Raw genomic sequence first — 10,498 nt, 5'->3', positions numbered from 1 at the left:
GTCCATTCCCCCTCATCTCCCATGAATTCCCACTTGTAGCCTCCATCAGTGAGCTGGGAGGAGGAAGCTGAGGGCAGGACTGAGGTGGAGTAAATGCTGCGGAGACATGAAGACGCTGTCAAGCGCTTTCAAAGCGACATAGAGGGGCTCTGAAGGGGTTTCTCTGCAGTGAGGATCCCTCTATCGATCAGAGGTTACCTTCCTTTCTGTCAGCTATTCATCTGCACTCTATATAAAAATTCTGTTTGCTGAGGCTGTTTGCCAGCAGACAGCTCAGTAGATTAAGGCTGATCTATTTGGAGGTGCAGAGCATGCAAACATTCGATGCAGGAAAGAAACATTTTTAGATTCCTCTCACCTCCCAGTGCTGGAAGTGAATTTTGGACGCCGGCGTACATTCCTGCACAGGCCTGTGATGCAGTTTGTTTGGGTCATGGCTGCAGAGTAAAACACCATCAGTTAGATTTAGCTCGGTAAAGACACATTCACTGAAACGAGCGCGCTCACGAAAGCAAATCGATATAAATATGACATACTGGAGAAGTCCAGTCTGTAGCTTGAAGAGCCCACTGTGAAGGTGAAGGTTCCCCGAGGGTTTGCAGCAAACTGACGCTCAACGTCTCGACTGCTGACTGATGAGGACAACGCGTTGGAGCCCTGAAGAAGAGGAGGAAAGGGAGGAAGCTTAATCAAGACTGCGCTTGGAGAAATTAAGATTTGTAGAAAACCTATAACGTTACATGAAAGACTCTCCTCACCTGGGCGCCATATTCACGCCACAGCTGGTCGTCTCTGAAGTACCAGCCCACGTCCTCGGTTTGTCCCTGCGGTATGAAGCTCAGCCTCTGGACCTTTAGATGTGTGTTCTGAGTCTGCAACTTATCAAAGTCAATGAACACCTTCCTGCGGAGACAAAAGCATTCAGTTTGATTAAATACTGCCTGTTTGTTGTGACATTTTCATATGAATTCATCAACACGAAACTCATCCATACGTCCGGTGTTATTTACATCAGAACTTTATGACACCATTTCAACAGTGAATTTAAGCCTGTGACAATTTGTTAAAAACACTGAATTACCCAACATTTAGCTTGTGGGAAGTGTGGCAGTGTCAAGCTGCAACTTCACACTCAAATATTTCCAGATTATACCGTAAAGCTTCCTAAATAAAGCATCTGCACTGCTGAAGGTTAAGACCATTTGAAACCACATCACTGACCCATGGGTGGTGTTGATGGCGATTCCTTTAGCTCCAGGTTGGCAGTAGTGGGTCTCGATCACGTGGTCATTATCGACTTTGAGCCACTGACGTCCATTTGACAGCTGCCACTCATAATGTTTCCCACTGGCTGTAAAGTAGAGGAACAAGAGCTGCTGTTACAGGTGTGTGTTCTCTAGAGAACCCATCATTTACATAAATCCTGACAGAGATTTGATAACCACAGGCTGTAATAAAGCCCAAGCCTGGTTAAAGGTTGACACTCAATTTTTTATTTCTTTACTGTCTACTGGTTTCATTTTACTTAACCTTTGTACTTTGTACTTGTACTATAGAAAACTTTCAAATGGCAAGCTAAGACTTTTTTTTTTTTTTTACCATTATGTAAATCTTTTTTGCATATATACAGGAACTTCTGGGCACAGTGAGAGTCCACAATAACCAGTGGTAAAATAAAGAAGTAACTAGAAGCAACTACTCAAACACACTTTGGGAACACACAGTATATAACACACATAACATATATTTATAATAAAAATGACTGATGTAGAGTTGGTTCGTTTAAACTTCTCAAATAAGTGAAGAGTTTTGACTTATAGAAGTTGGAGATGTGAGGCCCACAAGTTCAAAAAAAAAAAAAAAAGAAGTAAATAAATAAAAGTGCCACAGCAGGAACCTAAATCGTGTCATACGGACCTGCAGCCTCCTGGAAACCCACCTCCTCTTCATTTTCCTGCAAGTCACAATCACAAACACTGATTTTCAGAGGGAACTTTCCCGGCTGACACAGGCATGAAGCTGTCTCAGGCGGATTCAGTCCTGTAGACTCACCATGGCCTGAAGGAAGTGCGCCGCAACAGTGACAAGACGGTTCAACAGGCTCAACGCACGCAAACAGCAATAATAACGAGTTTACTTGCGGTGTTGATGAAAAGCGATGAAATACACGCTGAAGCGCAGTGAGCTTCCTCGTCCTCAACCATCGGCAAAGAGTTTCACTTGTCATTTCACAAGAGGCCACGTTCACTTTCACTTTCGATTTCGCGCCCAGGCTCACAACAGTGACCCCTGCCACCACGCTGATTTACTGTCATCAAAGCACATTTCTTCATTTTGTTACATGATAATTACAACATTAATCTGTTTGATTTCAGTCAACACATGCAGTACTTTAATATATATATATATATATCACTTATTGGCTACTGTTATGGGAAATTCAGGCAAGTTACTTATATTTTTTTTTATAGTTTTATTGTAGTTTTTGTCATTTGGAGTCATACTCATCTGCATTTGTACCAATCAGATAGTGCAGCTTTATTTTACAGCAGGGTACAGCATGGATGTATGTGTGTGTGTGAGTCAATGCATGCTGGGAAAATCTATATCATCTCAAAAAAACAACAAAAACAAACAGACAGGACGTTTTTCTTAAAATACGAAATTTATTTCATTTTCAATTACATTATATTTAAAGCAGAATACATATGAGACATAATCAACCGAAACACCCAAGACCATGTTGAAGAACTGTGATCCACAATCACTGGGATGTTGATTGCATAACGCAGCCACCTGAGTTACAGCTCCAGCGATAAAACACCTCAAAAAGGTAATATATGCAAAATGGCCTTCAATATGTTGCATTTGGTTTAAAGTCAGTTACTTCTATTACATCAGAGGAGGCAGTGTGTAGATACGTTAAAGCTTGAATGTTACATCAAATATTAGGTAGGATCATTTATGGAGTGTTTGCCCCGTGGTTTACTTTCTCAGATTTAGCACCATAAAATAATGACATCTCTTCGCTATGGCAGTGTGCAGTAAACAATGATAATGAGACAAATCAGAAGTGGAGATCGTGATAAATTCACTTTTTAAGATGAGCACTTTAAACAATCATTCGTAAAAGGCACGGTGGCACAGTACATTATTTGAGTGCAAGTTTGTCAGGCAGCATTTAGATGTGTGTTAGTAAACTTAAAGCCTTTTAACACAATCTCATGTGGCCCTTCAGGATAAATACATCTCATCCTGAATCCCTTTCTAGTGTAAACACAATATTCAAATTCTCATAATAAGGCCAGTATAGATCTAAAGCAATAAAAACAATAAAAAGTATGCTCCAAACAAGCCGAATCAATGGATCCCAGACCAGTAATAGTATTAATACAACATTAAGAACTGTATTGCACAAGTATCTGTGGATTGTCTTCTGGGGGTCAACATCCTCTACGATGCTCACACCAGCACTCGTTTGATCCTGCTTGTATTCTTGGTCCTGAGGTTGGTTTGCATCATTGCTGTTGAAATCAACAGTAAAAAAAAAAACATAGAATAAGTATATTACATCTGAGATTGTTCTTGTGGATTGTGTTTTCTTGTAAGAATTTGTCGCTGATAACGGGTACACTGCAAATCAAAAAGGGATAGTTTGACAGTTGAGGAAATAGGCTCTCTGTAACAATAATGTCAAATTCTGGATTCTGTCACATTATTTAAAATAGTTCAACATTTTGGAATATATGCTTATTTGCTTTTGCTGAGAGTTAGATGAAAAGTTTGATACCACTGTCTCGTCTTTATGCTAAATATGTAGCTACAACCAGCTCCTTGTTAGCTTAGCTTAGCATAGCTTAGGATAATGTAAAAACAACAAGTTGATGTTAGCCCACAATTCAACATACAGTATATGAGGAATAGTTTCCAATGATAATTTAATAAGGAATTCATATCTACTTGAGCTTAAATTGAACAATGACATTATTTATTTCCAGAAATTAATTAGCAATAGTAAAATAAAATATCACTATTTTCCGTTGTTCCAGTAAAAACATCGGCCAACCTCTGAAGTCTAGCCTGTAGGAGTCTCCGTTCACTTTGAAGGTCATGCTGTCCTGGGGGTTTTGCTGGTACTTCCTCTCAATGTCATCACTGGTTACTGAGCATTCAGGCTGAAACAAGGACAGCACGGTTCAGCTTAGCTCTATTATTCAGAGACACATGAGGTAATTGTGACCTCCGCTCTGCTGATGACTTACCCTGCGTTTGAAGTTGTGCCATGCTCCACTTCTTCCTTCAAACTGCCACTGTGGTTTGGTGCCCAGGGAAATACTCGGGATTTTTGAGGCTACTTTAGAAACTCTGTAACGACAACATTTTGGAAAATATGCTTATTCCTATCTTACTTGGAGTTAGATGAGAAGACCGATACCACTCCGGTGACTGTACAGTAAATATAAGGTTACAGCCAGCGGTTGGTTAGCCTAGCTTAGCACAAAGACTTAAAGCAGGGGGTATATTTTTGCGCGTCTCCCAGCAAAAAGAAACAATTTAACGATACTAGCAGCAAGACAGCAGCATTTTAGTGACAAAAACTGTCAAAAATAATTCAGAAAGAAATCCGATCTTGGAGTAGCCTGCAAACTTTATTCAGAAAGATAGAGCTGGCAGCAGCAGACAAGCAGCCGGTGTAAAAACACACAAGCATGTTTATATGTACATATTGTGCATATTTATAATTGACTGGAATTAAATTTGATCAGTTTGGCCAACAAATAAGAATCCAAACTCACTGTGCTCCTGCTGGCTGTTGTCGGTACTCTGGTCGACGAGTGACTTTCCTCTTCCTCTTTTTACTCACCTGTCGCATTTCTAATAAATGACAACAAGGAACAATGGAGGCTGGTATCTGAGAAGAAACCAACAATGTTCCATATATAAAAATGAGCACTGTGTGAAGGCTGCGAGAGTAGACCTCACCTCTGAATTTAATCTCCATGGTGTCAGCGCCCACATTGAAGGTGAAAGAGCTTGATGGGTTACTCTGAAACTTCTGCTCTATGTCAGAGCTCTTCACAGGACTGGGATTGCCCTTTGAATCCTGGCCAGGAAAAAAAAAAAAAAAAAAAGTAAAGAATCACTAAACAAACTGACAAAGAAGACAAATAAATATATTGACATGTTTGGCCGTTTACCTTGTCTCCATACTTGATCCACTTCCGACGCAAAGTGCAGTACCAGGTCCACACAGTTTTACCATCATCCAAACGTCTCACCTTCAGGCTCTTTCTATACACTCTCATCCTGTTAAAGTCTATGCTCACTGCCCTACAGACAGACAGAGATAAAACTCATTGAGACGTTGTTTTTTTCTGTAGTTCTCAATACCATACTAACCCTTTCACCCACATCAAAGCCCACTGGTTAATGTGAATGAATACGCATGTGTTGCTCTAGCGAGTAGCTCTGGTAGCTCTTACCCAAATGGCGTGTTGTAGATTTTAATGCTTTTAGTATGGGGCAGGCAGTACTGGGCCTCGATTACGTGATCATTATCAATATCCTTCCAGCCAGTCCCATCATTCAGCTGCCACTGGTAGTATCGGCCATCAGTGAGACTTGGGTCTGGTCAAAAGAAAGAACACAAAATATAGATCTTTAAAATCAAATTGAGCAGGTTCGCAGTGTTTTCAGTGGTCGTTAAAGCTGCATCATTTTATGGGTCAAATGTCTTTGTGTAAGGTGATAATGTCAGATATTGTGTTCTCTGCTTGTTCCTCTGTCCCCAAGAGGCAAAATAAGTCAGTTAATGTAGCTTTAATTAATTTCACTTAACATTTGACCGCTCTTTACTGCTTACCAACAGATACTGAAACAACATACATATAATACTATTTCACAAGGTACCATAAACTTTCAAATGTAAAAAAATACCTCCACTTGGCAGTAAAACAGTCGTACCTATTGTACCTTAAAACCAAACAACGAAGTCAAGTCAGTTTAGTTTTTATTGCCCAAAATGTGTCCCTTGGACATTTAATTTGTACAAGGCAAAAACAGTCAAGAGGGAAAAGAGGGAGAAACATCAGTAAGAGCTTTAGGGAGTGGCCCCTGAGGGAAGAGAATCCTGCTTCAGGATCAACAGAGTATGTGCCATGTACACAAAGTAAGACACAGAAAGAGTTTCAGGGAAAGTATAAACCAGCTCCTCTTCCAGTCAGCCCTTCCTCTTTCTCTCCTCCTCACCTCTGGATGTTGATCGCTCCAAAGCCCTGCTGCTTGAACGAGAGGGCTCTCTTCCACCTCTGGGGTGGTTCAGCTTACAACTGGATCCATATTTGCAGTTTCCTTTCAGGGCATATTTGCAGACGTGCCAGTAAAGGCACCTGTCACCATCCCGGCAGCGGCCGTTGTTGTAATACTTGCAGGGTTCCTTCAGGTTGGACTTCAAATTAAAATATACAAGGTTTTTTCGTCACAATAGAGGTAAAAATAGCTCTCTACTGTATCAGCCTAGGTGGCAGAAATGGGTGCACTCATCACTAGCGATTATGAAATAGATGGTGATTCCGACATCTTCACTGTCAATAAACAAACCTGACAATCGCTCTCTTCGTCTGAATCGCCGTCATTGGACGACTCATCACTGATGTCAGAAACACTGGACACGCTACAGGTCTCATTATCAGAGTCTGGGGGAAAAAAAAAATGGCACAACATTGGGAGAAAATTACACACTCACATGTTTACATGCAGACACTTTAATTCACAATATCTATATATCTAGAATGTATAGAAATACAAATAAATGGAGGTTTTATGCCTTTAAATAAGGTTTCTAGTTCATGGTACCCTTATAATAACCTCCAGAGAGGGTGAGGTTTGTGAACTGATAATACCTTTGTCCTACTTTGAATATTTCCTCATGTTCTGTTGTCGTCAGGCTGCACTCTGTGGTGTCACCGTTGAACTACCCTCAGCTCTTATACTGCGTTGCAGTCATTTTCTGTGGTGATATTCGTTCAATGGAAACTAACCGAAAAATAATTCAAATCCATCTTTATGAAATAAAGATATGACTTTTGTTTGGTTTGGTACATTAAGATAAATAACTTCATGTTCATCTGCTTAAATCAATTCAATTATATGTTGTATGAAACCATGACCTACAAGTGGGAAAAGTGTTGATGGGTGAAAGTAATAATAATGACAACAAAATTAACGAGAAATGAAAGTAAAGCATGATTTGTACATTAGAGGCTCAGGCTATAGTTGAACGTATTTTCTGCAGGGATTTCTATTTAAACGAAACTGAAAGTATAAACTTTAACTTTAGATAACCAGTGATCGCCTCTTGTGATAAATCTGTGACCTGAGTTCAGACCCTTTCCCATCACATTAGAAAAGAGCATTTTTCCTGTCGGTTTTCTTTACATTTGATCTCCCCCAATTCTCATAAAAATAAGTGCACACACTAGTCACACAAAGCTCTTTCTACGAGGCTAAAAATCCGCATGTGATTTAAAGGGAAGGGGCAACTAAACGTAGACATGAAGCCAATAAACCCGCAAATCAACAATTAATACACATTCAACGATGCAGAGGCAAACAAGAAGCCATAAGGTTTAAAGGCTACTTACCGAGAGCTGTCGCCATCTCCGGTCTGCAACATACTTTCGTTTTCATTGGCAATAACTCCAGTCATTCACACCCACACAAAGGGATTTCCAAGAGGATGTCCTCCTGAAGATCCCCCCAGAGCGACGGCGTGGTCCACATGTGGCCAGCCAACCATGTTTAAAAAAAAAAAAAAAAAAATATATATATATATCTGTTTAATTATTAAAAAAATGTATTTACTGAGTTATTAATTTATTGTATTTATTATATAATGATGCTTGGATTGTTTTATATATACACACACACACACACACACACACACACACATTTGATATATACTCTTTTCGAAATGTTTGCAGGTTAATATAAAGATTAAAAGATTTATCGATAAGATTTATTCTGTAGCGCCCTGAAACCTCCACAGCGCTGGAGGACGATGGCGAGCCGATGCTGCCTCTGGCGCGCAGCTATAACACAAGAGAAGAAGAACGTAGGGTCCCTATGAAGGAGTGGCGACCTACGAAGGGCACTTCACCAAAAGGCCTAAAACAAAGGGCGGAAAAAAGACAAAAATGGAATTCCAGGATCACGCTTACACCAGCAGCACTTATGATAAAGACAGCTCCGTGGAGTTCACGTATAAAAGTAAGTATAGACGACAGGAAATGGCAGGAAAATATGTTCTAATCGAGCTAGCCGCACACACCAGTGTTAGCTTAGCAGCTAGCAAGTGGGCTTCACAGCGAAAAGTTCCCCAACAAGCACACCTTCATTCTTTTCATTCAACAAGTGAATGCGGTTCTCCTACATTGTTGTCAGTGTAGTTCCTGTTCACTGTGTGTTAGTCATCCAAATGGACACAGGCGAGCTCAGACAGAGCAAACTAAGTTATTTAAACTTAGATGATTGATTGTGACAGGACACCTGTTGCTAAGTTCATCTAAAGGTTCTCACCTGAATAAAAACAGAAGAGCTCAAGTAGTCTGTAAATTGTTTTTAATAAAAACATTTTAAAAAATCCAATTTAATACAGTTCACATAAGTTAAAAAAAAAAAAAAAAAAAAAAAATTTATATATATATATATATATATATATATATATATATATATATATATATATATATATATATATATATTTATATTTTATGAAAAAATAAAAATGATAGTTTGCAGACTGTAGTTACCAGTATTAAATGTAATTTTCTCAAAGTGCTTATGTTTTATTGTAGTCAAGAATTGTGGAATGGCATTTTATAAACTCTACAATTATCAGCAGCTGCCATAAAGTAAGTAAGTTCAAACTATTTTTTTTTTTCCTTTTTCTCTCCCTCAGTGAGTTCAAAAGAAGTTGAAGACTTTGTGAGGCTGAGGGTTTCGAATAATTACCTCTTCTCTGGAAGAAGAAATACTTCTATGTGGGCATGGAGGTAAATCATAAAGTCAAATTTCTCATAGACTCCAGTGTGTGAAAAGAGAAAAGTGTGTAGACGCTGGAATATAAAGGACTTAAGGGGATATTCTGCTTTATCTACCATAATATTTTAACGATTTATTCAACATGTTCAAGTGTTGAAACTGTCGGCTGGTTATATTAATTTAACAACCTCTTGATAGTATATTCTATTTCTATATCCTTTGTGTTTTTGATTTATCTTTCTGCAGAGATGAAGGTTTCTCCATTGGGATTGGTTAGGATTGTGGATGCACAATTAACCTGTAATATTAAAATACATTCATAAATTACTTTCAGGGCCATCCTCAAACATATGGGATTGCAACACAAGATGACCCATAGTCAGGCATCCAAAAAATGGGAAAACATGAAGAAGCGGTACAAGGTATTTAAAGTTTTGATTCAATTTACAAATGTTTTGCTCATGATTCATAGAATTCTCACAGGGTTTGTTCTTGATTTGATCTCTGTCTCCTTAGGAGCTAAAAAACCCTCCAGAAGGGGTGAAAGTGTTCCCTGAAACATGGCCTCATTTCACCCTGATGGACGATGCTATAGAGGGTCGGCTGGAAGGCAGTGCAACCATCCTCAAGGCTTTACCCTGCGATAAAGACAATGCTGATTTCTTACCCATCTCCAAACCCAAGAGGAGGAAGGTATCCATGATGATATCCTCCCCCACAGCTTTGGTAGAAGGAGGCGGGCCTGAGATTGAGGTTTCATTGAATGGAGATGAGGATGGGGAGGAGGAGATGGGGCAGGAGGGATGCCAGGACCTAGATCGTATCATGCTAGAGGTGGACAACGAGCGAAATGTGGTGGACAGAGAAAGACAGGTGATGGAAAAGGAGAAACTGGTGATGGAAAGGGAGCGGCAGGTACTGCGGAGGGAGAGGGCGGTGCTGGATCGGGAGGTCGCCGCCCTGGACCGAGACCGAGCCTCGCTGGAAAGAGAGAGGGCAATGATAGAGCGAGAGAAGGCGGTGATGGAGAGGGAGAGGGCGGTGGTGGAGAAGGACAGAGATGCTGTGTGCAGGGACCGGCTGGCTCTGGAGCGAGAGAGGGCCAGACTGGAGAGACTTTATGCATCAAAAGAAAAGACTGAGGAGGTTACAGAAGACAGCAGCAAGATGAAAGAGACAGACGTCATGGACAGGAAGGAACGGTTTCTTTATTTGTTTGAAAAACTTATTGAAAGTTTTTGAAAGACTCTTTGGAACTGCACTTCCTTATGCTAAACCAGTGGTGCATATTTAATTTCAAATGATTTATTTTTGTTAAGCAATAAGATCCTCTCTTTTTTCTTGCACAAAACTGCCTCTGAAGAAACTTTTTTTTTGGTGTGTGTTCACCTTGGCTGCATCAGCATACAGTATACTGTAGTTCAAAATCCACAGTATCCTTACACCTACAAGTTGTCAA

At 39.9% G+C, this 10,498-nt stretch overlaps 3 protein-coding genes across 4 annotated transcripts in view; 1 reads left to right on the top strand and 2 right to left on the bottom strand.

Annotated features, from left to right (window-relative positions):
- LOC139635165 (protein mono-ADP-ribosyltransferase PARP12) overlaps positions 1-2,244 on the bottom strand; it is a 4,925-nt gene extending 2,681 nt beyond the window's left edge. Inside the window, exons 1-7 of one of the 2 annotated variants that reach the window (XM_071502212.1) lie at positions 2,053-2,244; positions 1,918-1,954; positions 1,222-1,351; positions 759-903; positions 537-657; positions 359-437; positions 1-96 (exon numbers count right to left, since the gene is read on the bottom strand). The exon at positions 1-96 is cut by the window's left edge and continues 16 nt beyond it. In XM_071502212.1, the coding sequence (XP_071358313.1) occupies positions 1-96; positions 359-437; positions 537-657; positions 759-903; positions 1,222-1,351; positions 1,918-1,954; positions 2,053-2,055 (611 nt within the window). In that variant the 5' untranslated portion in view covers positions 2,056-2,244. The remainder of the gene's footprint in view (positions 97-358; positions 438-536; positions 658-758; positions 904-1,221; positions 1,352-1,917; positions 1,955-2,052) is intronic. The other variant, XM_071502213.1, reaches the window with a different exon arrangement.
- A 397-nt stretch (positions 2,245-2,641) lies between these two features.
- LOC139635445 (protein mono-ADP-ribosyltransferase PARP12) lies at positions 2,642-7,784 on the bottom strand. Its single transcript, XM_071502807.1, has 10 exons — positions 7,644-7,784; positions 6,601-6,695; positions 6,250-6,448; positions 5,484-5,628; positions 5,199-5,331; positions 4,984-5,104; positions 4,797-4,875; positions 4,263-4,365; positions 4,067-4,175; positions 2,642-3,524 (listed from the first exon to the last, which is right to left on the bottom strand). The coding sequence occupies exons 1-10, from the start codon at positions 7,687-7,689 to the stop codon at positions 3,463-3,465; spliced, it is 1,092 nt and encodes a 363-aa protein (XP_071358908.1). The 5' UTR covers positions 7,690-7,784; the 3' UTR covers positions 2,642-3,462.
- Positions 7,785-8,063: 279 nt separating this feature from the next.
- LOC139635386 (caldesmon) lies at positions 8,064-10,390 on the top strand. Its single transcript, XM_071502660.1, has 4 exons — positions 8,064-8,268; positions 8,957-9,050; positions 9,374-9,461; positions 9,556-10,390. The coding sequence occupies exons 1-4, from the start codon at positions 8,196-8,198 to the stop codon at positions 10,279-10,281; spliced, it is 981 nt and encodes a 326-aa protein (XP_071358761.1). The 5' UTR covers positions 8,064-8,195; the 3' UTR covers positions 10,282-10,390.
- The last annotated feature ends 108 nt before the right edge of the window (positions 10,391-10,498 follow it).

Source organism: Trachinotus anak, unplaced genomic scaffold (assembly GCF_046630095.1).
Source record: "Trachinotus anak isolate AG129_WGS33_773 ecotype Australia unplaced genomic scaffold, CSIRO_AGI_Tana_v1 ptg000018l, whole genome shotgun sequence".
Lineage (NCBI taxonomy): Eukaryota > Metazoa > Chordata > Actinopteri > Carangiformes > Carangidae > Trachinotus > Trachinotus anak.
Note: the sequence above shows the minus strand (reverse complement) of the source record. Positions and strands in the feature narration are given on the sequence as shown.

Bases quoted from the DNA above. Each gene is read 5' to 3' on its own strand.
- LOC139635445 (XM_071502807.1), bottom strand. From the start codon at position 7,689: ATGAAAACGAAAGTATGTTGCAGACCGGAGATGGCGACAGCTCTCG. The intron at 5,629-6,249 runs GTGAGGAGGAGA...TCTTTTGACCAG, and splicing joins GGAGCGATCAACATCCAGAG to ACCCAAGTCTCACTGATGGC. The intron at 4,366-4,796 runs GTGAGTTTGGAT...TTGTCGTTACAG, and splicing joins CAACAGCCAGCAGGAGCACA to AGTTTCTAAAGTAGCCTCAA.
- LOC139635386 (XM_071502660.1), top strand. From the start codon at position 8,196: ATGGAATTCCAGGATCACGCTTACACCAGCAGCACTTATGATAAAGAC. The intron at 8,269-8,956 runs GTAAGTATAGAC...TCTCTCCCTCAG, and splicing joins CGTGGAGTTCACGTATAAAA to TGAGTTCAAAAGAAGTTGAA. The intron at 9,051-9,373 runs GTAAATCATAAA...AATTACTTTCAG, and splicing joins ACTTCTATGTGGGCATGGAG to GGCCATCCTCAAACATATGG.